The sequence below is a fragment of the Heliangelus exortis genome, chromosome 29 (genome assembly GCF_036169615.1).
Source record: "Heliangelus exortis chromosome 29, bHelExo1.hap1, whole genome shotgun sequence".
Taxonomy (NCBI): domain Eukaryota; kingdom Metazoa; phylum Chordata; class Aves; order Apodiformes; family Trochilidae; genus Heliangelus; species Heliangelus exortis.
Window position 1 is genome coordinate 5,373,978 of NC_092450.1, and position 27,923 is coordinate 5,401,900.

Genomic DNA, 27,923 nt, shown 5'->3' on the forward strand with positions numbered 1-27,923 from the left:
AAATTAATTTAATCTTCATCTCTATGGAAATTCAACAGAAGGGGTTGGGGACTGTTCAGCCCCGGGGGATGCTCATCCCCAGGAGATGCAGTTTTGCTTCTGTGGGGCTGGTTTTTTCCCCAATTTTGGGCTTTTTGCCCCCAAATCCGACCAGAACCACAAGGAAACCCAAGGATTTTTCAGCAAACACCTAGGGAATATATTTTTATTAGCAAATTGAGGTGCCAGCTCCTACCAGCTGAGGGTGGAGTGGATTTGGGGCTTCCCAAAACTCTCCAGGAGGGAGGAAAAAAAAAATCATCTTGAAATTCGGTGCATTTTTCAAGTTTCAATTTTTTGGGGTTTTTTTTTTGAGAGGAAAAAACACAAACCCAGGACCCAGCCAGCACCCTCCTGCCTGCAATCAGAATAAGTGTTCTGAGAAGATGATACCAAATACAAAAGTCAAACAGATGTGAGATGGTTCCTGATTCCCATCACTCTTACCTGTATTTTATTTTTTTGAGAGTTTTTTTTTTACGGTTTGGTTTTAAGATTGAGGATTTGAAAGGGACAGTAACTGCTGCCATCCCCTCTCCCACTCTTGCCTCTACATTTTTTTGCTGCAAATCCAGCTCAAAAGGATTTTTTCACAGATTTTCCTGGAACTTGGAGCGGGAGGGCGGGGAAAAAAAAGCAAAACTTAGTTTAATTTAAAGGGATGGGGGATCCTGCACCCAATGTTGGGAGAAGACCTGGGAGCAACACCTCCAGCTGAGCCCATCTGGGGCTCCAAGGGGAGATTTGGGTCTGAAAGGAGGTAATTTGGAGCAAACCTGGAACTGATTCTTGGAGCTGTTTCTTTTCCAAAGTGGAGCCCAAGCCAAAACCAGCTGCAAATTGGAGATGGGGAAGCTGGGAAGGGAAAGCAGCGGCAGTTACTGTCCTGGAAAGCATCACAGGAGCAGGGAGCTGGGGTGGAAGGTCAGGTATTGCTGTGTGTTTGAGCAATGTGATCAGAAAAAAAGAAAAAAATGAAGAAAAAAAAACCAAGAAAAAACAAGAAAAAAAAAAAAAAAACAAAAGAAAAAAAAAGGAAAAAAAAAAGCTACCTCAAGGTATGAAGTTACCTCAGCAATTGATATTTTTTTTTTATTTGATTTTTTTTTTCTTTTTGGGGCTTGCTGATATTTTATATAAAAGCTGATAGTCTTGAATATTTTATTTTTTTAATGAAAAGAGAAGTTAAGTTTCATAATTTCTTATGAGCCAGGAGTTTATGTGCAGGTAACCAAGTGTTATGAGCTCTCTATGGAGAACGCCAGAAATTTCAGGCATAGTGGAAAAGGTGGCAGCAGCTTCTTTATTATTATTAATTATTATTAATTATTATTATTTTGGGGGCCTTTTCAAGCCAGTTGATGAATTTCAGCACCACAGATGTCATGACTCTTTAGGACCTTGCACAAATTGGAGCCCACGGATTTTTTTTTCAATTGGAAAAATAAAAACAACCCTTAATTTAATGATTATTTTTTTCTTAATGAAATAAAAACCCCCCAAACCTCCACTCAAACCCACCGCTGGCTAAAAGGGCTTTTTTCAGTCCAACTCCAATGAAAAATCCATTTATTTTTCAAGTGCTCTGGGAGCAAAAAAATCTTCCAGGATGTGAGGAGGGACTCAAGGCAGTGTTGTCTATGCAAAGAGGGGTTTGCTGGTATTTAAACCACACCAGCTCAGGCAACTTTCTTTTTGAATAATTGAAAAACAAACAAAAAACACTGGGAAGCCATATATATATATACATATATATATATTTATATATAGCCCAGAACCCAACCAGCCTCCCGTTGTTGCCACAGAGGTGTTGAACCATCTTTTCCACTATGATGCTGTGAAATGATGTTTTACAGAGATTTTTTTTTGCCTCCGTTTTACCGAGGATAAAAGAATTTAAGAGGAAAAAAAAAAAAAAAAAAAAGAAGAAAAAAAAAGTGAGGAGAGAGAGAAAAAAAAAAACAAACGGGAGCCATTTTTTTATCTCCAGCACACATTGAGGGGAGAGAGGATGAATCCAACCTTGAGAACCCACCTGAACCTGTCTGCCCTCTCTAAAAGGTCCATGGGGATTTTTTTATTTTTAGTCAAATTTGCTATTTTTGCAGGAAAGAACCCCTTTTTTGAATGGTTGTTAAAAATCTAAAATACTTGCTGGTGGTCAAGTGACTTTGGGAGCTGTGGGTGCTGCTGTCCCCATCCCACCACTGTGTGCTGGTGGGACAAAAATTTGAGGTTGGGTGGAGAGTGCAGGGTCCAGCTCATCAGGGATGCACTGACCTGGTTGGTTTTTTTGGTTTTTTTCCCCCATAAATTTGAGGTCGAAGGAGCAAAATTTGGGTTGGCAGCAGTGAGCTGGCAGCTCCTGCCCATGAGGGCAGTCCAGGGATTGCTCCCCATTTAGTTTTTAATATTTAATTTGATTTTTTTTCAAAGCAAACTGGCCCTTGACCCAGGGAAAATTGGTTTTTTGTGTTTGTTTTTTTTTTTTTTTTAGTCTTTGGCTCTCTACTTTCTTTTTTTTTTTTCTTTCTTTTTGGGTTTTTTTGGTTGTTCCCCCCCCGCCCCCCCAGCCTTGCACAGAGCAGTGTATTCAGACATCGGTGATTAGAATTGTCTTGTCCAACAGCAAGCATTTTTGAGAACTGGTTCAAACTCTATCATTGAGGGAGAAAAAAGAAAAAAAAAGAAAAAAAAAAGGAAAATGACAAAACCAACAAAAACAACAACAGAAGAAACACAACAACAAAAAGAAACCACAGATCCCACCCCCAGTCCTGGTTGGTGCAGTGAGATCTTGACCTCAAATCTGATAATTCAGGGAAACCTTTTATGCTTTTTCACCCCTTTACCCCTAACCCAGGAGTGACCGGGACTTTGATTTGCTGTGATTTGATTTTTTTTTTTTTCCTTGGGAAGCTCTTTTGTTTTCCCAAGGGCAGTGATTTCCAGGGAAGTGATGTGCAGTCAGGAAAACTCCTCCCAGCATCTCCCCAGCTTTCTCTGGAGCCAAACTTGAGCTGGGAGGAGCACCAGGGGGAGAAGAGGGGACAAAGCAGAGACACAAGTGAGCCATGGGACAAAAAAAAATAGGAAGAAAAATAAAAAACACCTAAAAAAGCTCTAGTGAACCCTAAAAACCAAGCAGGGATCCTCCTCTCTCTTTGCACTGGAAGAAAAAGGTAATTTAGGGGAAAACCCCTCCTGGAGGGGTGAGTGGTGCTGTCAGCTCCTCTATGCCTTGGTTTAATTCTTGTAAAAAAAAACTGAATTTTTCATTTTTTCATGTGGTTTTTGGGTTTTTCTCCCATGAGCAGCTTCCCCCCACAGATTCCTGGTTAGAGGAGGGATAAGGAATTTTGAAGTTAGAGCAGGGGAACCAGGAGGAGAGGATCAAAGGGGGTTTTGGGGTGGGGAGGAGTTGCAGGCAGAGCTCCTCTGTGCCTCTGTTTCCCCACTTGCTGGTCCCAGGGTTGGGAGAAGGAACAAATTCCCACTGTGGTGCTGTAGCCCACGGGAAGCATCTTGGGGGTGGGACGGACAGACTTGGGGGTTGGCTTCGTTTAATGGTCAGAGTCTTTTGCTGATGAAAAAGAGAGAAAAAGAGAGGAAAAAAATATAAAAGAGAGAAAAAGATGGAAAACAAAAATCTCGAATCCTTCTCTTCCATTTTGGAGGCTTCCCCAGCTGCTCAGAGCACCCGCGGGCTCAGGGGTGATGCTGAGCCTGGAAGGGTTTTACAGACTCAGAAGGAAAGGAAAATCCCATGGAAATATTGCAAAGAAACCACCTCGAAGCTGCCTCTTGTGATTCCTGGGCATTGGGTGTTTTGGGGTTTTTTTGGGGTAGGTTTTTATATTTCTTTTAGTGCATTAAAAACAAACAAAGAAAAAAAGCAAAAAGTAGGGAAATGAGCCAGGTTGTTCATCAGTGACAGAAGAAAAAAAAAAAAAAAAAGATAATATTGTAATATTTTAATTTTAGCTCAGATTCTTTCAAAGGTTTTGTAGACTCTGGGGAAAAAAAAACAAAAGATGAGGAACGCAGACTTGCTCTAAGACAGTTGAAGACGTTTTAATTTAATTTCTTTTTCAGGATGTAGCTCTTTCCTCCCCCGTCCCTGGCTTGTGATATTTTTTGAACCTCCTTACTTTCAGAAGATTTAGGAAGAAAAAGTTGATTTTTAATTTTTTTTTGAGGGGTGTTTTTATTTTTTTTTTTTTTTACTTTATTTTATTTATTTATTTTATTTTTTCCATTGTACATTTTTTTTCTTTTTCTTTGAATACAATGGGTGTGATCCTGTGAAATTCCTGTGTATTCTGCAAGGAAATCTTGCAACATACTCAGAATTTTCTGGTTGCCAGGCAAGGTGTGGGCATAGTGAGAGGTGAGAGGGCAGGAAAGGATTTGGGATTCCTTGGGGCAGCTTTGGGTGGGGAGGAAAGAGATGGAGACCCCTTTGGTTCACTCAGCCTTTTTAGAAAAAAAAACTTGGGGGTGGGGTTTTGGGTTTTTGGGGTTTTTTTATTTCTTTTAGGGGGTTGTTTTTTTTCTGGGGCTTTGGGGGCATCCTTTGGTGTTTTCTTTGTTTGCTTATGTTGGGCTTTGGGGCATTTTTTTTTGCTTTGTTTTGTTTGGTTTTATTTTTTGCTTTTTAGCTGGTTTTAATTGGGTTTTTTTGAGTTTTGAGGGCTTGTTTTTTTTCTGTTTTTTTGGGGGGGATCCTGTGTTTTCTGTGTTTCCAGGGGGATCCTGTGTTTTTTGTTTGCTTTATTTGTTCGGTTTTGGGTTTTGATTTTTTGGTTGGGTTTTGGGGCATTTGTTTTGTTTTGTTTTTTATTTCTTTTATTTGTAATTTGTTTTCTTTTTTATTTGTTTGATACTTTATTTGTTTGATTTCTTTTTTATTTGTTTTTTTAAACTCTGATTTCATTTTCAACTCATCCATGACTGCCAATGAGATCCAGAGCAGAATGAAACCATCCAGAGGCTTTTCAGTCACAAATTGGTATTTTATTTTCTTTTATTTTGACTCTGGGAGCCTGTGCAGGTGCTGCCAGCTGCAAACATCCACCTGCAAACTACCTCAGAGCTGCCCAGGGATGGACAGGGGGAGGAGGAGGAGGAGAGGTGGTGAGGAAGGCTCCCAGGGGACTGCGGAGGTGGTGGGATAGTGGAGGAGCCCTTGAAAAGCCAGCACTGGGTTGACTGGGGTGGGTGTTGGATCCCTGCTGCTTTACTGGATTTTTGAGGTTTTTTTGTTAAAGACAAATACCTCTGAGTGGGGGTGGGAGATGATTGGCAGAGGCGTGGAAGTGGGATGCTCCACCAAACCATGGGGAGATGTTCTGGACCATGGCAGTGGGATGCTCTGCCAGGGATGCTTGTGGACCACGTCCAGATGCTCTCCTGGGCTGTGGTAGTGGAAAGCTCCACCAGATCATGGTGGTGGAATGTTCCTCTGAACCATGGTGAGATGTTCTGCAGGACTCTGGTGGTGGGATGTTCTGCTGGACCCCAGCAGTGGGATGCTCTGCCATGGCCTAGGAACTGTAGAAGCCATTTGGGTGCTGCAGATCTCCACAGGCTGCCCCTGAAAAGGATCTTAATTGTTTTGGCTTACAAACCATCAAATAATTGACCAAATCACTTCGGCCCCAGGAATCAGGATGGAGAACGGGACTGAAGCATTTTTTTTTTTCTTTTGTATGAACCAGTTTGGGAAATGGTCTCTGCAAAGCCATACCAAGTCCAGTGAGAAAGGAGTTGATTGATATTTTGGGGCAGGTAAGGGCTGATTTGGGCTTGTTCCTTTGAAGTGCATCTGGATTCAGTTTGGGATCCAATTCCTTGATTTTAGGAGGAAATCTTCCCCTAAAGCACAACTCCCACCTCTGCCAGCACCCCCTCCCTTGGCGCCTGCAGCTGAATTGAACCCAGGAAATTTTAGGGTGGCTCTAGAGGAGGTGAAACCTCCCCTGGGAAACCTACCCGAGGTTTCAAACCCGGGTGGCACCACGTTCTATGGAACCAATTCAGTTTTGTTTATCTACCTCTTAGTGACAATAGATAAAAACTAGGTAGTGGCAACTCCACATGCTGTAGTGTAGAGGGGAAAATAAAAAGAAAAGAACAAAAAAAGGAAAAAAAATTAAAAAACAAAATTACTCTCTTTTTTCCAAAGAAAAATGTTCTTTAAAAATAGAATTTATGGGCTTTCTTTTTCACTTTTAAGTGGTCATTAATTGTAAAAGCACCAGACCTCAGCAGTCCAAAATGTTCAGTTCTGATTGACTTATTATTTTTTTTAATGCTCAATCTTCCATTTCTTTCTTTTTCCTTTTGAACTTGGGTATTCTCCCATCCCCTCCATCCTCCTCCTTGCTCCCCAGGCCCAGTGGGGCTGAACCTCGTTTGTTTGCTGGAGGAATTGTAGTTGAGGGGTTATTTTATTTTTTTCAGCTTTTTTTTTTTTTTTTTTTTTTTTGGTGCGGGGGGAAGAAGCAGAATGAAGGGGGTGATGGATGGGTGCACCCCAGGGTGCTGCTTCTCCCTGCAGCCGCTTTGAGAAAATTTCAAGCTATTCAGGAAAAAAAACAATTAAAATTACACTTTCTTGTAATGATGGTTTGCCTGTTTTTTTTTCAGATTATTTATTTCTTTTCACCTTCTCCCCCTTCCCTCTCCTCTTTGCCTCTTCTAATCCATGGTCTTCCCTTGTCTCCTCAGCAGTTTGTTGGCTTGGATGTGGAGTTGGGATTAGGGGTGGATGTAGGCTCTGTTTCTTTTCCAGTGAGGTTTTTGGGTTGGTTTTCTTTTTGGTTTTTTGTGGGTTTTTGGGTTGTGTTGTTTTGGTTTTTGTTTGATTGTCTTGGGTTTTTGTTTTGTTTTGTTTTGTTTTGGGGGGGGGTGTTTACGTTTTTAGGTTGGTTGTTTGGTTTGGTTTGGGTTGGGTTTTTTTGATTGGTTGGTTGGTTGGTTTTTGTTTTTTCTTTTTGCCACAAACTGCTTTACACTGTTTCATTTTTAATAAAGAGAAAAAATAATAAAAAATACAAGGAAAAAATAAAACAGTGTTTGTTTTCATGGAGCTGAGGGGAAGAAGAAAATAAAAGGCAAAATGGAGGAAAAGTAGCGAAATAAAGGGGAAAACAAGGGGAAAAGTAGGGAAATAAAGGGGGAATAGAGAACAAATAGGGAAATTAAATAGAGGCAAATACAGGGGGAATAGACAAAATAGGTAAGTAAAGGGGAAATAGAGGAAAGAATCAGGAAAATAAAGTGGAATAGATAAAGGGGAAATAAAGGAAAAATAGGGAAATAAGGGGAAATAGAGGAAAGTATCAGGGAAATAAATGGCAATAGACAAAGAAGAGAAATAGAGAAAAAAAAGAAAGGAAGAGACAAAAATAGAGAAATAAAAGAGGAATAATGGAGACAAAGTGGGAAAGGAGAAAAAATAGGGAAATAAAGGATAGAAAAAGACAGAGAAATAAAGATGAAATGGAGGAAAAATAGGGGAATAAAAGGGAACATAAGGGAAAAATAGAGAAATAAAGGGGGAATCGAGAAAAAACAGGGAACTGAAGTTGGAACCAGCCACAAAATAGAGAAATAAAGGAGAAATGGAGGGAAAAAATAGAAAAATAAAGGGTGGAAAATAGCTGTTGAGGGTTAAGGACAAGGCCTGGGGGTGGCAGCAATGACGGTTGGGGCCGTCCTGGGGGATGCTACGGTTCTGTCCTGGCTGTCGGCAACCTCCAAACAGGGCCGTGGCCGTGATTTGATAGGGTTTGGAGGTATAATTAATATCACTTTAGGGCTAATAATCGACTTTTCTTGCCCGCGGGTGTGACAGAGGGGGGGTGGCCGCTTTGCAAAGCCCCCACCGTGGATGCAGCCGGACCGAGCGCGCTATCGCCAACACCGCTGCAGCCTCCGGGAGGTGGGGGGGGGGGGAGGGGGTGTCTGTCCGGATGCTGCGCGACTGGGAGGGGACACGCGATTGTCCCCACCCCAACTGCGAGGACAGCGCGGAGGGCGGCCACTCGGGCACAAAGACCTCAGCCGCTCAAACACCACCTGCGGGGGGAGGGGAGGAGGGAGCTGCACCCCGTTATTGGGGGGGGGTCCCGCGGGCCGGAAGGTGGCGGGGGAGTGGGCACCACCCATGGGTGACGGGGACCAAGGGTGAGGGAGCAGCGGCGAGACTCATCCGCAGCGGTCCCATGGTGTAATGGTTAGCACTCTGGACTTTGAATCCAGCGATCCGAGTTCAAATCTCGGTGGGACCTCGCGAGGCTTTTTCTTATGACTACTAATTTGTTTTTAATAAAAAAACCTCTCCTCCCTCACCACACCGGTAACGCGGCGGGAGGCGACCGCGAAACTGGAGGCGGGCGTGACGGAACACCAGGTGCGTCTGTCTGCCACCCTTCAGGCTCCATTTTGTGCCGAGGAGTCCATCCCTCCTCCCCCGCCCTCCTCACGCCTTTCATTGCGCAGGCGGTGATTGGGTGTGCGAGCTGACACTCTCACGACTCCGCGCTGCTATTGGCTGAGAGCTCACTATGCCCCTCCTCTCAGCCGTTTATAGGGGACTCCTTGAGAACGGCTCTGGAGAGCGGTGGATCCGGGGGTCGCGGGTTCGGGGGCGGGCGGTGTGAGGAACCACTTCGGGGGTCCGGCCCTGCTTTAAGCCGCCATTGAGGCCAGAAGCGCCCCGAATCCCTTAAGCTTAGGGAGTGACGCAAGTTTCCAGCCGTTTTAAGATCGATTAACGAGGTCAATCCCCTCCATTCCGGGATATCTGCCCAGATTAGGGGCAACCCCCGGGGAGCTACGCTCCTCAGGGCCCTCACGGCCTTGGCTGCCGCAAGAAAGACAGAGGTCATGCTGGAGCTCTCGGGTTTATTTAGCGAGAAAGAAGAAAAATCACATTTATTTTTGTCAGGTTTTTCGTCTAGGGAGGGAGGAGGAGGGTGGAGGTGCGGGCTGCGGGGGGGGTGGTGGGCCTGAGGAAAAGCCTTTTTCTTGTGTCCTTTCTCTGCCAGGGAACCCCCATCTTGGGGCATCTCTGGTGAGGGGACCCCCAGGATGAGGTGCTGAGCAGGGCCGATGTGTCCAAGCAATGGAAGGCAGAAAAACTGCTGGAAGTGGGGCTGGAAAGCAATTTCCCTGCATGCTCGACATTAAGCTGCTCCCAGGCACCTTCTCGGAGCTGTAGCAGCATTGTGGTAGATGATGGGTGGAAGAGGCTTTGTTCCTGCCCTGAGTTTCCAGCCTTTTGACTTTGCTATATCTTGAATTTTGCTGTTTTTCTGGGGTGTGTGACCTGTGAGCAGAGCTGGGGGGGCAGGAAGCAGAAGTGGGGGGGGGACAAACCTGTGGTAGGGATGGGACCTGAGCGACTTCAAGATGTTTAAAAAAAAAATTAAATAAAGCTGCAGCTTTCTGTCAGGGGTTGGTGACCTGGAGAGGTTCTGGAGGTTTTTCTCAGAGAGCATGTAGCTGTAAAGGATTTGAAAAAAACAAAAAGCAAGAAGAAACAAGAGCGAAAGAAAACCCCACAAATCTTCCCCAAAGGATCACCCTCCTGAATTCAGAAGTGGGATGTTTTGTTTTGTTTTTTCTATCAAGCAAGGGATGAAATTTGTCCCAGAAAATAAGCTGCCCTGGGGACCAGAAGGACCATGGCCTGGCATTGCTAGCTGGGGGCTTGGTGAGTCCCATCTTGCTATTCCCTGAACTTCCTCCAAGTCCTTGTGGATGTTGTAGGACAAGACTTTGCATCCCCTCTGCCCATACAGGTGGCCCAGCAGCCCCTTCCCTGACAGCAGCAGCAGAGGAGCTGGTGGTGAAGCAGAGGCAGCTCTTGGAGCCATCAGGGCTGCAGGCAGGACCTGACAGCCCTGTGCTTGCCAAAGCCACAGCTGCCAAAGGGAGGAAGTGAGACTGAGAGGCAAGGTGAGGGTTTGAACAAGCTGCCTGGGGTCTTGCTCCTTCCCATGCCCTGCCCTGCTAGGTGAAGCCCACACAGCCCTGCTCTGGTCATCCCGTGGCTCTGGATGCCTGGTGGATGCAAGCTGAGAGCTGCAGGAGTGGTGGCCACTGGCTGGGGGGGATGCAGAAGAATAAAGAGGATAAAACTTCAGTCCCCTAGAAGCCTCAAAGCAGCAGTGAGGGAAATGCCTTCCTGTGCCAGATGGGGAATCCGAGGCACGAAGAGGCTACAGCTTGAGCAAGGTTTTTCTGCAGGGTTGTGTTGCTTGGAGAAGTCTGAGCCCAACCCCAGCTCTGTGGTTTCAAAGAAAACCCAGGTTTGCTGGTGGCTGCTAAAATACAGAAGTTTTGCTTGTAGGAAACCAAATGCAAATCAGCCATGAGAGCCCAGAAGCATGCACTGTGCTGTGGGGGTAATTTTTTTCTTTTTTTTTTTTTTTTTTTTGGTCTTCTGCTGGCCCTTGGTTGTGCTATGCTGTGGTCTTTGGTTCTGGACTCCCCTGTGATGAGGTCACACTAAAGGGAAAGGAGGTTCTGACAGTCTTGGCTTGCAGGTGGGAGTATCCCCGTGCCCAGTGGTGACAACAGGAGGGTGTCAGCTTATTGTACAGCCACCCTTCTCCTTAAAGGGGTTCTTGTCCTCAGGGACTCCTTTCAGCAGTGGGTCCTCACCTGCCATGGACTCGATGTAGTCCTTGAGCTCTTTGGCTGTCTTGGAGACCTGGCAGAGAAGGAAAAGGCTCTGTGTGGGTTATGGCATCAAATCCTCACTGCAGAGCTCATTAGTTGCCTGCCATCCCATCTGTGCAGCTGGGAGAGGGAACTGTAAACATCCCACCCAGGGTGGGGGTGTCCCCAAGAGCATCCCTGAGGTGCTGTGAGCACCTTGCTGGGTGCAGTGCTGCAGCCTCAGAGCTAAGCCCATTTGCTTCTGCCTGTCCTGGGGGATGAATTTCAGTGGTTCTGTACAAGCATGCTCAGGGCAGAAAGTTACCCCAAGGAAAGGCTTTTTGGGTGGAAGACTCACCATCTGCCTCTCATTCTTCACCTCTTTCTTCAGCTGATCCAGCTCCATCTTCAGCAGCTCCTTCTCTGTCATGTCCTGAGCCATTTTGGCCTGTAACCCACAGGGAAATTGCCCATTACCAGTGGCCAGCTGAACTGCTGAGGCTCTGTTGCTTCTCCCCTGACATCACTGCAGATGTCTCAGCTACCCCTATGTGAGAGAGGGGCTGATACTAAAAAAAAACAAACAACCCAACATAGCCCAGCCTAGACAGGAGGCACCTTTCAAGCCTCTGCTTGTAACATCTGCTGTCACCAGATTGTTCTTTGCTTATTCTCAGCAGGAGCACCCAGACACAGAAGCAGTTTGAGGGCAGTGGAGGAGGATCCAGCCTGTTTTTTAAAGAGGCCTTTGCTACCTCAGACCCCGCTTGCCCAAGGAAAGAGGTGGCCCCTTCAGCTGAGCACAGAAAAAAGCCACTACCTTGGCTGTTTTTTTTAAGGAACTAAATATAATACCTATATTTTTTTTGTCTTGTGCCTTCCCCCTGTGGTAAATGCAAATGTGGATTATGGCTCCTTCATGTCTGTAAACTCGGGTTTTTGCGACCAGAGGAAGGACAAAAGGCTTTTGGGGCTGGGTGGGTTGGAAAAATCCAGCTCTGTTTTAATTTTTCACGAGGGGGAGGTGAGATTCCCTCACAGCTGCCCTGCACTGCTGGGATCTGTTCCTGTGTTGAAATCTGGGGTTAAAAGCCTGGCCACAACCTTTTGAATTAAAAAAAACCCAAACAAACAAAAAAACCCAAACCAAAAAAAAAAAAAAAAAAAAAAAAAAAAGGAAACGTCATGAAGCTGAGTTCCTTGGTGCTGCTTTGGAAGGTCTCAAGCTTGCATGTCCCATCCCCTGATGGTTTTTTGGAGCTGCTCTCCTGGTCTTTGTGCCCAGTGGTCCTCTCCCTACTCTCAGCTGATGGATTTGATGGTCTTAGAGGTCTTTTCCAATCTTGATGACTTTATGAGCCACAGCTGTGCCACCAACCCCAGAGGAGGTGACACCCAAACTGGGTGGACCTCATGGTGCTCTTTGTACCTGGGAGGAGGGAAGCCACTTACCTCAGGGGATGAGGGGCTGCCCCTCTTGGTGGTGGAGATGTTCAGAGATCCATCCAAGAGGAGATGGTGTCTTCTGAGCCTTTGCTCTCTTGCTCCGAGCTTGAGACTTCTTCAGCTCTTCTGGAGGGAGGTGGGGACCAGATGTCTTTGGTCCTTAAGCTGATAATAGACTCAGGAGAATAAACTGGTCAGGTGTTGGGCATTAACCTCAAAGCCCCCCAAGGATAATCCGGGAGGATGAGGATGAGGGAGGAAGGGGCGGAGGGGGAGGGAGGGAGGGGAAGTGCTCTGGGGGCACTGGGAAGCCCTTCTTATGAAGCATTTGTGTCCTAGCTCGTCCAGGATTGTCGCCTGTGGGATTTGGAGGAACTTTGGTGGGGTTGAGGGGATGGAGATGAGGGGAGCTGGGGTTGAGAGGACCTCCAGGGGCCAGGAGCAGCTCTTGGTCCTTTAAAGTGTGAGGAGCTGGAGGAAACTCACCATTTCTCTCCTCCTTGTGCTGGGGGTGGGCGCTCAGGAAGGACCAAGCCATAATGTGGGTTTTGCTTGTCTTTGGCCACTAAGAAGTCACCAGGGCTGAGGATGGAGACCAAGAGGCCCCAGGGAAGCTTCTGCAGGAGCAGGAGGAGAGGGTAGAGGGGAATTTCCTGCCCTTGGCACAGCCTCACCCGTGGGGATGAGAAACATCCTTAGCCAAGCACAGAGAGGGACACTCTGTCCCGGGATGGAGCGGGACCACCATAGGATCACTTGTCACATCCCTCGGTGCCCTGAGCCCTGCAGGTGATGTCACAAAGGGTGCACGGGGCTTTTCCAGGGTGGCGGGACCTGGTGGGACCTGGCTGACCTCCAGGGAATCCCCTTCTCTGGATGAGTCCCACTCATCCCCAAGCCCACCACGAGTTCCTCCATGGCTGACATCCTTCCCCCTCTCCTCCCTTGCCCCACTGGGCTTGACCACCAGCTGTGGCCCCCCAAGACATCCCCCATGGGGCTGAGGCCACGCTGGCCCCCTCCCCACTGACCCCTCCGCCCCTGGCTCTGTCCTGAGAACCACGATGAAGGTGAAGGTGGCCCGAGAGGTCCCCACGCCTGCGGGATGTCCGTCGGGGGGAGGAGGGGGACGGACAGGGTCACCGCGGCGCCTGCGGGGGCTGCGTCAGCGCCGGCTGCGGCTTCAAAACGCAGTGCGGAAAAGGAGCGGGGAGAAAGTAGGAGCTGAGCCCAGAACCATGGCAGAACTGGAGCAGCTGCAGCTTCAGGACATCCCGGTGGGCTGGCAGATCCTGCGTGACCACCACGGCAACCTTCACAGGGTGGCCGATTGCTGCGAGAGCAACAACCTGCAGGTGAGGGGGACGGGGACAGCTAGGAACAGCGGTGGGATGAGGTGTGGCCTTGGGGCTGGGAGCGATGCTGGGGACAGCCCAGGTGAGGTGGTGGCTGGTGGGTGACAGTGATGGCTCTGCCCTTGGAGCAGGGACCCTGAGCACCCCTGTTTGGTTCCTACCAACCACTCTTTCGTTCATTTTTTTTTTTTCCCTTGTGCCTCAGTTTCCCCTTTTGCTCCATGGCAGCTTTTCTGCTCAGCTCCACATGGGGTTTGGGATGGAGAGACGTGGGGGGGGGATCCCTGGGTGCTTTGAAGAGCCTGGCTTGGTGGCCTCCCTGGCTCTGAGAGTGTTTCCAAGTCCAGGGTGGCCACCATCACCCCACATCTCCAGGAGGTTCTGCTGCAAGGAAATTGGCCTGAAAAATCCAAATCTGGGGAGTAGGAGATGCACTGTCCTCTATGGGGAAACTGAGGCACAGAGCGGGGAAAGGGTGCACACCCCAATGCTGGGGTACTGTGGGGACAGCACCAAGTGTGCACGGAGCAAGTGCCTGGGTTCAGAGGGGGGGGCAGAGTCCAGACCCCCCAACCTGACCCTGCTGCTCCTCTACCCCAGCTCCAGTAGAGCCTTGGGAACCCCCAGTGAGGGTGTCCCTGTGCCACCATTGCTACCCACCCTGCTGGGGCCATTCCTAACACCTGAGGCCACCATCCCACCACCTCCAGCCACCATTCCACCGCCCCCACTACCTGTGGCCATCATCCCTCCACCCCCACCTCTCCCTGGGGACCTGCCACCACCACCACCACTGGGGGACCTGGCTGTTCCTCCTCTGGACCTCATGGTTCCAGGTGAGTTCCTGGTGGTCTAGGGTGGAGCTTAACAGGAATGTGGGGGGCTGCATGTGGCCTCTGCCACCCCCCTACATGGAGCCCTTCAACCCATGGTGATGTCCTGGGGGGGCTCTGCAGCCCCAGATGGCCTCGAGCTGCCACCAGCTCTGCCAGCCTTGGAGGACATGGCCCTGCCACCACCACCTGCCACAGAGGACCCCCCCCCGGACCCTGCAGAGCTCCCTGGAGAAAGTTCCCTGGAGCCCTTCTGAGGGCAGCAGCCCCTCCTCAGAACCCCCCACCCACAGCACCCACTGAGCTCAGTCTCATCCTGTTCAGCTTTGCCTTGGACCCTGCTCTGTCCTGGCAGCCTCCACGACACCTTTCCCCCCCCCCCAGGGCTCTCTCCCACCCCAATATTATTTTTATTTTAATATTTTGCCACTGCTGGTGCAGGGAAGGTTCAGCACCAGGGAGCTGCAGCTCTCCCAGGGCCAAGGAGGAGAGCAGCACCCACCCGTGTCCCCAGGGACCCTGCCTGCTGCCCCAAAAGCTTTTGGGATGCAGAGGTGGGGGTGGGAATGTCCCAGGGGGCCCCAATCCTGCCCCTCCAGGGTCCCCAAAGGGTCTCCTGCAGAGCATGTCTTGTAGCCTGACCCTGTTCTCCATCCCCATCCCCAACCCCCTCCATCCCCATCCTCAACCCCCTCCCCATCCCCATCCCCAACTCCTTCCATCCCAAACCATCTCCAACCCCATTCCCTTTTTTCATCAGCCCAAGAAACAAGATGTAGATGCAACTTGGAGCCATTTCACACCTAGGTTTCTGTGCTGGCTACAACCAACTTGTGTGGCTGCACTCTAGAGATATCACTATATGCATATATTAATTATTATTATTATTATTATTATTATTATTATTATTATTATTATTATTATTATTATTAATTTCCATGGCTTTAAGTTCCACACAGTTGAATGGGGTCTGGAGGAGGAAGAACAAAGAAGAAGGTGGGGGTGTGAAATAGAGGAGGAACATCTCAGGGCTGCTTTGGTTATTTCCTTACTGCTCAGCTTTGCTGCCAGGGTGTCCAAAGCCACCCTCAGGGGTCGGTAAGGCTGTGGATATATCCAGGAGAAGCCAACACCAGAGAGCAGCAAATGCGTTAGGACACCCCATTGCAGAGTGCAATGAAAAGGGACAATTAATACTGCAGTGGGGTGGAGAGGGAATGGGGGGGACCCAATGGCAGGAGAAATACTACAGCACCAGCTTCCTGTGGGGAGGTCCACCACCTCTCCAGCAGCTCAGGAGAGAAGTCTACCCCCATGGAGAAGAGGAGAGTCCAACATGATCCAGCAAACATGGAGGGGTTCCAAGGAATGGGTCAGGGTGAGGAGGAACCCATCCACCCTATGGGTGAGCAACCTGGGCTGGATAGGTCCCTGCAGGATAGGTTGGAATGAGATCTTTAAGGTCCTTTCCAACCCAAACCATTCCATGATTCTATTCTGCCCTGGAAGCAGAGGTTGGAGGTGGAAGGGCAGGTCCTGCAGATGCTGGGACCATGCCATGGGTACCTGGGTGGGGATGGGTGCTATGGGAGGGTTTTTTTTTCCAAGGTACAACCTTTCCAAAAGGTTTCCTGTCCTTCACATTGGTTTTTTTTCCCAATCAAGTCTTAAGGGACAATGAACTCCACCAGCAGCTGAGCCAAGGGTTGCCTCACCCAGATGAAGGGCAAACTGGAGCAGCCTAGGCAGCAGATTCGCCCAGCTGAAATTCCCAGTGGCCTCCCAAAGAGGCAAGGAGATTCTGAACATCAGGTTCCAGGGACCAGCATGGAGCTCCTGGTGGGGTGAAGTCTGTTACGAATAGCTCTTGTGAAAAATCACCAAAAATAAAAATAAATGACCATTAATGTTGCCAAACAGCCACACTGGGCAGATGTCCAAGCTGCATAGAGAAGGGTTTGACTCAATGTGGCAGGAAGAGATGGGAGGACCTTGAGAAAGTGCTTTAATCACCAAGGAGAGAGGAGCTTGGAGAGAAAAGGCAGAAAAGCAAAACCCAGGAGAGGGGCTGAGCTGGTGGGGACAGGATGGGACACCTCAAGCTTCTCCTTTCCCAGATGGCTAGGGTAAGCAAGTCTCTTCCCAGCCCCCCTCAACACTTCTTCTTAACGAGCTCCTGGAGATAACAGGCAACTTCTGCAGCTGACTCCCAGGGGACAACAGTGGCCTGGAAGGCTCCAGGTTGCTTCTTCTCCATCTCTTGGGTCATCCGATGCATGGGGTAACCCTTCCTTGGGAAAGCCACATCAGCTGAAGTCAAAGTCCCAGAAGGGCAGAAATCATTGGCGCCATCCCCCACGTAGAAGACCCTCTGGAACTCCACCTCTTCCTGGGCTCTCTCTGCCAGATACTCGGTGAGGATTTGGCGTTTGCACATATTGGCCGGGCAATCAAGGCACTTGTGACTGTGGTAGGGCCCCAAGGTGAAGTAACCCCTCTTGTCAAAGCTGGATGGGTTGCTGAAGATCTTACGGAAGAGGGAGTAGACCCCAGCAGCCCTCAGGCTGCACTCAATGCCGAAGGTGTTGGCATCAGAGATGAGGATGATCTCGAAGAGCTCGTGGTTCTTGGAGAGGAACTGGAAGAGCTCTGGCATGCCAGGGGACAAGGGGATGTTCTCATAAACAGTTTTGAAGTCCCCCATCTTCACCCCTTGGTCCCCCAGGTAGGTCAGGACACGCTGCATGTACTCGTTGTAGAAGCCCTCGCAGAAGGTCTGGCGGATGTGGTCTGGAAGGACCTTCCCTGGTGCTGCCCGGAGGATGGAGTCATCACTGTTCTCCTGGATGATGGTCTCATCAAAATCGAAGACAAGGAGGTAGCTGGGAGGCCTGGAGCTGGCCATACCCACACCCTGCCAGGTGAAAGGATGAGGTCCAGCCGTTAGCTCAAGGCACGTCATGATGGTGGCCACTAGAGCAATGCTCTTTGGCTACCTCCCAGGTGGCCGTATTAGCCCAGCTAGGGCTTGAGGGGGGGGTTAATTCTCTGCTGCCATACCTCAGCCCCAACACTAAGGAGTTTATTGTGCCTCTAAAGAGATCATTTTGTCATCACTAATCCTGTTCCTGCAGTCAAGGAGGTCACTGGGACAAGCCACCACCACACATGTCCTTCCCCAGGGACACAGGGACAGACTGTGCCTTAAGGTGTTGTGTGCAGAGAGGGTCTTCAGGGGTTGTGTGTGTGGGGGGGGTTTGCCCCCTAGGCAGCTCCTGGCCCACCTCTGAACAGGGCTTTGTGTCCCTGCAGACCCCTCTTGCTGCCAGGAAAACATTTTTTCGGGTTGATTTTTGCTCCATCATCCTTGGGTTGGGCTCCAGAGGCTCTTGAGGACCCTGGGATAACTCCAAGCAGCTTCCTACCCTGCTCTAAACCTGAATTAAACTCATTTTGGTGCCTCTAAACCCAACCTAAATGGATTTTGGTGCCTCTAAAGTCAAACTGAACCCATTCTGGTGACCCCAGCCCACTCTCCCTGCACTCACCCCAGGTCCCACCACCTCCCAGCTGCTCCCAGCTGCTACCATGCTGCTGGTAGCCAGAGATTTGCAGGCTGGAGACCTGATTCCTTCTCTCTGCCTCTGAGAAAAGAGGGGAAAACCCCATTGAGAGGCCAAAGGCAGGTGGAGAGTGACACTGACCTTAAACAGGCATGGCAGCCCCACACCCTCGCAGCACTTTTTCATTTTCAGGACATCCCTCTGCAGGAATCCTGTTGCTTAGGGCTGCAAACCACAAAGAAGAAGGGGAGGGGGAATTTGGTTAATGGCTTGGGATGTCCCCAGGTGCCACTTTTGGCCAGGGCATGGCTGGGGTCTACGTCCTACAAGTTCAAGACCTTTTGTCCCAGGGATGGAGGAATTAAAGAGTTTAATGCTGCTGATCCCTCTTAATTCCCCCCACCCCAAGCACCCGGGGTCTTTGCTGCCCATGAAAGAAGAAATAAACTCCAGCAACCCATGCCCTGTTCCAAAATTCCCCTGTTCTTCCAGTGCAATTAGTTTGGGGTGTTTCTTTTTAATTTAGCCTGGAAGGAAAGCAAGGTACCCAAAGAGCTTTGGTGAGGCTGTGCCAATCTGAGCCAAGGAAAAAACCCCAGGTTATGTTTCCTGAATTTTGCCACCCTCTTGTGGGCATTCCACAAGAGGATTCCAGTGATTTCTTTTTCATGCCAGCAAGAAGAGTTTTTTGGCTGAAGGTGATTCACAGGAGGGGGCGGGGGGTTGGGCTGGTTTGAAGCCCAGCATCAAACTATTTTGGGCACCAATGCAATCCATGACTCTGCTAAAAAGAATCAACCACCCCAGGGGTGGCTGAAAGGAGAAATGGGCATGAGAATGAAATCCTGGCTGGAGTGCTTTTAAAAGGCACTGATTTTTGTCAAACCTTCAAGCCAAATGCTATTTCTTTGTAGAAACACACAGCAAAAGCTGAGGTTTATTTCCAGGCAGGGGGGAATTAAGTCCCAGTTCTCAGGTTCAAAGTGAAAGAAAAATTAAAACTAAAAATAAATTTAAAATGAAAGTAAGCATAAAGTGCGGGTTGTTTGGGTTTTTTTGTTTGGTTGGTTTTTCTTTTTTAATTGTATTCTAAAGAGTGGGGAGGAAATAATTTGGGTCTAAGCCTTAAGGAAATGCTGTAGTCCCACAGGGAGAGCCCTGGGGTGGTTGGTGACTCCCACAGACATGAGGCATGATGGGCAGCTCGAAGGGATGATGGGGACACAGGGACCTAACCTGCCTCCTCCCCCCCCAAAAAAAGAAAGCTCCTCTGGACCCAAGATTCTTGCATTTTGCAAAGTAGGGAAGACTAAGAGCAAATATTTGGGATTTGGGGCAGATTAGGTCAAACACAGGTCTGACCAGCAACCTGCATGCAACAAGTCCCTTCAGAGCTTTTCAGCTGAGATTCACTCAACACCTTCCACCTCTCCTGAGTTAATGCTTTCTTGCATACATAAAAAAATTACTTATAAGCACGAGAAAGCCAGTTAGGTCTTTTTTGGCTTATTTTAGCTCGGGAACCTCCAAGAGCTGAGCAGCAGGAGGTCAAAAGCTGCATCCCCCACCCCAATCTGATGGTAATGTCCTCAGTTGAGCTCCTGCTTCTCCTTCCCACCTCTCCTTTGCTTTCCCTGAACCACCACGAGTACCAAAATCCCCATCAGGGCTCAATCCACCTTCTCCCAAAAGCTGGAACCCAAAACCAGTGGCTTTACCAGGTCGTCCCCAGCACCACCACTGGTCCTGCCTGCAGCCAAGTGCCTTGATGCTGCTTCCCCATCGTGGGGTGGGGGGGAGAGAGGGACCACTGGGCCATTTTCTAAAGGATTTTTAAGGAAAATGATTATTCCTGAAGTCAGTGTGACCAATTGCTGCTTGCAGGATGGGAGCAGCCTGCAGGAGCTTCCTTTGGCTCTCAGCCATCCCTGGATGCAGCCGCACATGGAGCACTGGTGTGCAAAGGAGAAAAGAAAAAATCTAAGCCAGGGTTATTCCATGAATAAAAAATAAGTCCAGGATGGAAACATCTTACCACCAACTTTTGGAGGCTGCCAGGCAAATCCCATCCTTCCCCCAGGGGCTCTTTTGTCAGCAGTCCCATCAAATCCCAGTGCAGAGAGGGAAAAGAAAAAATACCCAGCAAGTCTCCCAGCCTTGAATTCCTCCTCTTAAATCCAAACAGGAGCTGGCAGTGCCCGTGGACACCACAGTGCTGGCAGCGTGGGATGGAGCAGCTGGGGAGACATTAATCCCTGTGGAACTGTGTCCCTGTTCCTGGCAGAGCTCTTTCTGTGCAGGGCTGACTTACCCACTGTCCAACCACCTTCTGCAAAAAAACAAAACCAAAACCCAAAACAAAACCAAGGGGACTCCCTCCAGAAGGGAAAAAATCCTGGATGTCAAGACAGAAAATAAAACAGGTATTTGCTTATTAGTCATGCAGCAAAAAGGCTTTATCACAGCCAGTTTTGGAGGAGGGTAAAAAAAGAAGCAGCAAAAAGAATCGCCTAAGGATGCTTATTTCCAAAATTTTGATGTTTTCTTCTCCTCTGGCAACACCTCCAGCCATAGCTGGGAGCTTTCTGCCCTGAAAGGGCTCAGGCAAGGAAGGTGAAGCCTTTGAGTGGGTTTTAATTCCCTGGCACCCTCTGCTCTTGGCTAGGTTTAACATTTTTAGCCTTAAAAAAAAAAAACATTTGGTGTTTTTGGTGTGGACAGCACATTTGATTTTTTTTTTTTTTTTTAATTTTAACTCAAAACCCAACCACTGACCTTTGGCAAAGTTGTTTGTCCACCCACCAAGACAGCATTAAGGACAAAAATGAGAGGACAGAGAAAGCCCTGAGAGCAAAGGAGGCAAAAAACCCACCAAACCTCCCTCCCCACCAACCTCAGGCACATCACGGGAGAATTTCACAGCTCCTGGAATCAAACCCAACCCTCTCCCATCACTGGTGGTCCACACAGCTCCCAGAAATAAAGCAAAGGGGTAAAAAAAAAAAACCAACAAACCAAACAAATTGAGAAAAAAAGAAACAAAAAATAAGCATCAGAAATTAATAGACCCAACAATATTAACATCAATTAGCAAACCCAAGCAGATAAAAAAAAAAGAACAAACCACTCCTCAGCAGGGCTCGGAGAGGTTTCTTGGGCACCTCGAGGTGCCACCTCCACCCCCTTCTTCTGCCCCACGGTTTCACCCCAACTCCCCCCGGCACGGGGGGCGGGATATGGGACCCCCGAGCCCCCCCACTCTGGGTCACCACCCCATGCACCTCAGCTGATGGGGAATCTTCCATATTTTTAATTTCCTGGTGTTTATTTTTCTTGCCGCCTGCCCGGGAGCTGCCGGAGCGTTCAGCTCTGCAACATTTAAAAAAATACCAGAAAGCCCGAAACAGGTGGGTTTGGCCCCAAGACGCTGCGGGGTAGGATTGGAGGCTGATTCGGGGGAATCCAAAATTGGATCCCGGGTTCCGGAGCCTCGGTGGCAGGTCCCGATGGAGCCGGAACCCACAACAGCTGCTGTGCCTCCGGTACCGGCACGGCCCAGCCCCCAGAGCAGAACCGGTGCTCCTCGGGTCCTCCCGGTACCGGTGAGAGCCGCAACGAGGCTGACACAAGCACGATCAGTGTTTCGAGGTACCTCCCGGTACCGGCACCAGCTGCACTGGTTCTCCAAGTGTCTGACTAGCCACCCCAGTCCCCCCAGGTCCCTACCGGAGCAGCACCTCTCGGTACCGGCACCAGCAACCGCGGCCAGCGGAGCTCCCAGCGGGTGGGCACCTCCCGGTACCGCCGCCAGCCTTACGGGATCGGTATATCCCGGTGCCAAAACCCGGTACACTCGTCCTCAAAGCCTGCTGGCAGGTCAGCATCTCCCGGTACCAGCCTCCCCAGTTCAGCCTCACACCCCTGGAGCCTCCTTACCGGGTCAGAATCCCCCGAGAGAGCCCGGTACGGAGGGGTCTCGACCTTGAACGGGGACGCCGGGCAGTGTAAAGGGGGGGACTGAAACGTAGGGGGGAGGTTGCCTCGGCCCTGAAGGGGGAAGGGGCACCGCCGCTCTCGTTCGGCGGGGCCGGTGCCACTGCCCGGGGCTGCCGCCAGCGCGGGCCCTTTAAGGCGACGGAACCAGAGACGCGGCGCCACTCGGCGGAACAACCGCAGTCCCCTCACGTCACCGCCCGCTCAGCCAATGGCAGCGGCCGCCGCGCGCAGCAAAGGGGTGGAGCCAAACTTAGACCACGCCCCCATCCCGGAGGGAATAGGGGAAGGCGCGGAACCCTGCTGGGTTCTCTCTCCCCCCCCCCCCCCCCCGCCCCCTCCTCCCTCCCCCCCCCCCCCCCCCCCCCCCCCCCCCCCCCCCCCCCCTCGTACCCCCCGGTAATAACGCGGTGACTCCTAAAAGTTGCCAAAGCAACAAACCCCGTTTTATCTTTCCCCTCCGCCTAAAATTATTATTTTATCATTTAGACGTTTTGGGGAAATTTTGCCCTAATCCAAGGGTTGAGCCCCCCGAGCCAAGGGGGTGCAGGGGGTGCTGAGCAAGAAAAAAACCCAAACATAAATACTCGCCAAAAATACAGCCGAGGGGACAGCAACCCCTCACCCGCCCACCCTCCAGGAGCCCAGAGCCACAGTCCCCCGGGTGAACTAAGCCGGGGACAGGGTGGGGGTGAGTGGGCTGCTAAGACTAACTTTTGGATGCCAAGGTTAATTTTGGGTGCCAAGGCTAATTTTAGGTCCCCGGGACAACAAATTGCAGGGTGCCCAGCCAGGCACACAAGGAGGGCAGTCCCAGCAAGGTTGTCCGCACCCCAAAAAAACCCGCAACCCTCCCTTGGCCTCCGGGTGGTATCTGTGGCTTTGCAGAGTGTCTCCTGCCCTGGAGTCGCCTGTGATAATGAAAAGAAAAAAACCCTAACAGTTTGTTCAAAGCTGAAGGGTGTGGGCAGGGAGGAGACACCGCAGCTTGGCTTTCAAAACATGTAGTTAAGAGCCCACCAGAGCTTGGGTTTTGTCTTGCTTTGTAATTAAACATGGCTAGGAATGGAAGGAGGCAAACAAAATTCCAAAAGTCTGCAAAAAACATGTTTTGTGCTGCCTCCATGGCCTGGATGAGGGCTGCCCATCCCTGTGCTGCCTGCTCCATGGAATGCCACGTTGCCTTCAATTATCTCTGTTTTTCCCTATTTTGGCAAAATTCAGTTGCAGAGCATTTCTGCAGCCAGCCTGGGGCAATTTCAAAATTTTTCCTAACAGCCCTTTGCTCCTGGTTGTACCAGCACACCGAGCTGTCCCTCCCTGCAGCCACTAACCTCTCCTGGGACACAACCCTGCTTTATCAAGGCAATATTTTATCATCTATTTAGTCTTGAGACGTTCTGGCTTTTTTTTTTTTTTTTCCTGCAGAGCACCCTCACCCCCACCCCTGTTGCCTCCAAACCTCGTGGGAGTTTTGCTGTTTCTCCTTTCATGTTCTCCCCCTCTTTGGGGTTGCATCAGCTCCTGTTGACACCAGAGATGGCATTGAAAGAGATTTGGCAGCAGGGACACAAGGTTAAGTGGGAAACAAACAAAAGTAAATTCTGCTTCCTTTCCTTCTCTCTGAAAGGCAGTGGAGCGAAGATCATTCAGCCATCCCAGATGAAGGAGTTTGGCACGGGTGATCCTGTATATCCCAGTGATTTTCCACTGGTAAGGATCCTGGAGAGCAAGTGAGGACACCACTGCCTTCCCCAGGCTGACCTGGCTCCTGGCAGCCCCTAGTGACCTGGAGGGTTCTCCACAATGGGTGGAACATCCCCAAGCTCCAAGAAACACACTGAGCCACCACCACCCTACTCTCCAGGCCTGGCCTCCTAGTTTTTCCACCAGCAAGTGGATTGCATCAGCACCCAACCAGCCCTCAGCTGACCCTGTCCACAAAGCCGTCTGTCTGTCCATCCCCACCCTGCTTTCTTTCCAGATAAATAACAGCACAAAGAAGTTCAGACAAGTTCAGTAGCCTCCATGGAATCAAGCCAGTCTGCAGCACACTTTCTGGGGAAGCTCAGAGTAAAACCCAACCTTCCTTTTACTCCCATGGGGAGTTAAGTCCTCAAGGGATGTGGCAACAGAACCTTCAGTGCAGCTCCTCACCTCACACCGTGTTTCTCCAGCCAACAAGATTCCTTTTACAGCAAGACATTTTTAGTGGCAGAATAATGTTTGTATGGTCAGGATTCAAAAAAAAACCTCACGAACAAACAAACAAGAAGACAGCAAACCCCATTCATTTCACCACATGGGGAGACCTTCCTACATGTCTGTTTCTGTGGGTCCTGGACAGTTGACACAGAAAGTGACCAACTGGGCTACACCAGTCCAAGCTGAGGTCTCCCAGAGTTTCTCCTGTCAACGTGGGCCTCAGTTTTCTATTTCAACCTAAAAGTCACAAAGGAAGGTGGTTCCACTCGCTAGAGGAACACTTAGGTCACCACCTGTCAGGGGTAAAAGCATTTGATGTATTCTATGTCAAATGAAGAAACTGGAAAATGTAGGTGACAAGACAGGGTGGGATAGAGCTTCTGCTCTATTTTTCTATCTTCTTCATCTGGTAGGATAAAGCTTCTGCTGAAACAGCACAAGAGATGCACAGATCATCCCAGCTATCTCCTGGCACTCCAGGTCAGTGGATCTGGCACCAGAACTACAGCCCACTTTGTCAAACACTCTGCTCTCAGGTGGAAATCCTTTTCTTTCCCATGAACCTTCAGTCTCTGTCTCCTCTGCCATCAACCACACCTAAAAATCCTCCTATCTCCTTGCCAGTCATCCATGATATCAACTCACACCAGTCATCACAAGGGTTTCTGGAGACATTGATGGATCTCTTGCTGCAGCCTCGAGTTGCTGAACGTATTTAGAACATGAAAACAAAACTCTCAGTTCCTAAATAAGTTCAGACACCTCTGCTGGCAAGAGCCACGATGAAGAGTCACTGCCATACAGTCTCCCAGTGGCTCTCATTGGAGAAATGCATCAGCAACAGGAAAATTTGAGGTGTCAGGGGCATCACCAATGAACTGGAAAGAAACTGCAAATGGTTTCTAGTTCAGAAAGTTACTTCATGCACAGTTTCCAACATCCATACCATCAGAGGAACAAACTGCCTTCCTCCTCTGCTTGGAGAAATCAGGCAGTGATCCGCTCCACTGCCATCTCCTGATTAATCCTCCCCAAACTGCTCCTCCTGCAGATCTGTCTCCTCCTCTTCAACAGTAAGGACACAGATTAAAGAGAAGCCCCCTGGAGAATTGTTATTTCTCTCTAGGATGGGGAAAGCCAACAGCTCTGACAGCAGCATAATGGTATCACAAGTTACATTAGGTTAAACTCATTTAAAAATGAATTGAAACCACTGGAGTTATCTGCTGTGACAATCTAACATTGTTCCTGGGTATTTTTAAACTGTAGGCAGAGTGCATGGATCAGTGTAGCCAAGGAAAATAGATCCCTAAAATGAGACAACTGAAATAATGTATAATAAAGTCTGTATAGTAAAATCCACTTGTTTTCTGGAAGTAACAAAAAGCTTAAATTTTCACTGCACACACCACTGTGCAGTTTCAGGCCATGTAGGAATTTCCCTATGAATTAGCAATCCTAAATTACCAAATCTATGATCTCTAAAAGAAAGGGGCCCAAACCCTAACTCTGGGTAAAGTAGTATCTTCTGACACACTCTCTGGTTTCCTTGGTGATGGTTGATGAATCATCACAAACCCGCACCTCGGATGGGCACTTAGGTAACACTCTGAGTTGGCTCTCTAATTTCCCAACGTCCAGCTTCTCCCTCCCAGCCCCTGGGAACTAGGTCACCACTCTGCTAACATCCAGCCCAACCTCTCTGTTGACACACAATGCATTTTTCTTTCTGCACCCTCCAGAAATTGTTGTGTAAAAGGGAGGTGGTGCAGGATGCTGCCACCGGCTGAAATCACAGGGCTTACATAAGAATCAGAGCAGAGTTACCAAACCCGAGGCTGAACAGGACATGGGTGTTCATTCCAAGAGTCCTAAGACCTTTGGACTATTCATGATCTCTAAGGCTTAACAGCAAGCTGATACCTTCATGCTTGGGCTGTCTTGGAAGGAATCGCTTTTCAGGCTGAACTAATTTTGTGTCTCATTATTCTGAGACATCTTCAGCTGAAACCCTGGCTACTTTTTGCTCCCTGCTTAATTTAAGCCATCAGAAACACATCCCATGATGAGTTAAGATTTCCCAATTGCTGCGTTAAGTTCACAGCCTGTATACAGCAACTTAGATATAACAAAGAGGCAAAAGATTCTTGTCTCTTTTATTATATTGTGCACTACCTGAAAAACCTTACAGAGGAAATTAGGTAGAAAATTTAAAAAGAACTGAAAAGGGAAATGGTGATCCTGTGGCTAGGACAGCAGTCTGGATCAGAAATAACAGCTCTGACCCCAGAATGTCAGGTCACAGTTCCACATCTGCAAAAGAGGGTTATTTACTCATCTGACTGTAATACATTAAATTTAATCCTAGGGACTGCTCAAGCAGACACATAAATAACCACCACTAGAAACGCTTATATAGGAAGTTCTCTACTAAAACAGGAATTTTCTAATAAAGTTCCTAGTTTTATCAAAGCCTACTCAGAAATTTGTCTTCCTAGTGAAGATACTAAGAAACTCTACCAGGGTGCAGGGAGGGAGTCTGAAGAGTTTCACAGAGACGAAAGCATGCCAATAATTTATAGGCAAAGTAAGCAAACAAACACTTCAATTCATTACCCCGCATCAAGTTTCTCTGGGAAGAAGGAAAGCTGAATTCCATTTTGAAAAGCCAAACTAGAAACTATTTTGCAATATGCTGCCTCAGTCTTTCATTTTGCAAGTTTTCAGACACGCCAGTGCACGGTTGCAGAATTATTTTGCAGCACACAATTCCCAGGCAGGAAGACAATATCCCAGAGTTTGAACCCACCTATCCCCCTGGGACATAGCAGCATGGGTGAAAGACTAAGAAGGAAAAGTTTCATTCCACTATCAGTCACCTTTTGATTATTATTTTCAGACTACCCTGCCAAACAGAGTTGAGGCAATCTGAAGATGAAACTGCAAAACTAAGACTGTCAGCAGAAACTTAGCCATAACACACACACTGCTGTTCAGCTCAAATAAACAATAAGTCTAATACAAACAACACTTACAGGCCTTTGCTGGCTTTTTCAGGTCAGTGTTAATACTGGCAAGGGGCTGTCACACTCTGGCTACCTGAGGTTTTTGCTGCAGCTTTCTCTTCACTTTGTTAATTCCTTTTACTTTTTGCTAGTAGCAGCTCTTGTTAAAATTCAAAAAGTAGTGGCTCCAATTCAGGGTCAAGAGAAAGAAGGAAGTTGGAAATTTTTAGCTCCCTCCATGCCCATCCTTCCCCCTTCTTGTAATAGGTTATGCAACTTTTCATGGAGAGAAAAACGATTACTGTGCACTTCTGAGACTCAGGCTGCTTTCAAATGGAGCAACAACTCATTTCCACAACCTTCTCGTGCAACTCAGTAAATTATTGCTGCCTTAAACCAAACAAAAAACACCAGCAAAAACCCCCAAACAACCCAAAAAACAAACAACAAAACCAACAACAAACCCTAACAAAAAACTTCCCCAAACTATATACACAACAAACTTCCAGAACTTTCCCACAAGTGATTCTGGAATTGCAGATTGAAGAATGAAAGGTGCAGCACCACCAAATCCCTCTCAGCGTGGAGGTTGTAACCTCCAGAGAGGTAATCAGCCAGAGTGAAGCAGCACTATTTATAACTTTTGGTTTCAAGTTTGTTTCTCAAATTGCAGTTGTGTTAGGAGAAAAAACCCTAAGACAGGCTGCATTTGTTTGGAAACACCCAAGTGTTCCACCTTGCTAAATACTGTCTCAACAGCCGTATTTTCCAGCTGGACCATGGTGAAAAGCAAGGAGAGACGAAATTGCT

General features: G+C 48.7%; 2 protein-coding genes, 1 long non-coding RNA gene and 1 other non-coding gene across 9 annotated transcripts; 2 read left to right on the top strand and 2 right to left on the bottom strand.

Moving 5' to 3' along the window:
• Positions 1–8,264: 8,264 nt before the first annotated feature.
• Positions 8,265–8,336, top strand: TRNAQ-UUG (transfer RNA glutamine (anticodon UUG)). Its single transcript has one exon. It is a non-coding gene; the product is annotated as a tRNA-Gln (tRNA).
• A 602-nt stretch (positions 8,337–8,938) lies between these two features.
• GNGT2 (G protein subunit gamma transducin 2) lies at positions 8,939–12,301 on the bottom strand. The gene is made up of 3 exons (XM_071728517.1): positions 12,166–12,301; positions 11,072–11,161; positions 8,939–10,765 (listed from the first exon to the last, which is right to left on the bottom strand). The coding sequence occupies exons 2-3, from the start codon at positions 11,153–11,155 to the stop codon at positions 10,640–10,642; spliced, it is 210 nt and encodes a 69-aa protein (XP_071584618.1). The 5' UTR covers positions 11,156–11,161; positions 12,166–12,301; the 3' UTR covers positions 8,939–10,639.
• Positions 12,302–15,270: 2,969 nt separating this feature from the next.
• Positions 15,271–27,447, bottom strand: PHOSPHO1 (phosphoethanolamine/phosphocholine phosphatase 1). 6 transcript variants are annotated; one of them, XM_071728436.1, is made up of 4 exons: positions 21,847–22,080; positions 21,192–21,279; positions 18,052–18,135; positions 15,271–17,261 (listed from the first exon to the last, which is right to left on the bottom strand). In XM_071728436.1, the coding sequence occupies exons 3-4, from the start codon at positions 18,094–18,096 to the stop codon at positions 16,500–16,502; spliced, it is 807 nt and encodes a 268-aa protein (XP_071584537.1). In that variant the 5' UTR covers positions 18,097–18,135; positions 21,192–21,279; positions 21,847–22,080; the 3' UTR covers positions 15,271–16,499. The 6 variants fall into 6 exon arrangements, with proteins under 6 accessions (XP_071584537.1, XP_071584539.1, XP_071584538.1 ...); XM_071728438.1 differs by lacking the exons at positions 21,192–21,279; positions 21,847–22,080 and adding an exon at positions 27,144–27,447; XM_071728437.1 differs by lacking the exons at positions 21,192–21,279; positions 21,847–22,080 and adding an exon at positions 23,366–23,422.
• On the top strand, positions 23,495–25,466 carry LOC139788471 (uncharacterized). Its single transcript, XR_011722862.1, has 2 exons — positions 23,495–23,616; positions 23,888–25,466. It is a non-coding gene; the product is annotated as an uncharacterized lncRNA (long non-coding RNA).
• Positions 27,448–27,923: the final 476 nt, after the last annotated feature.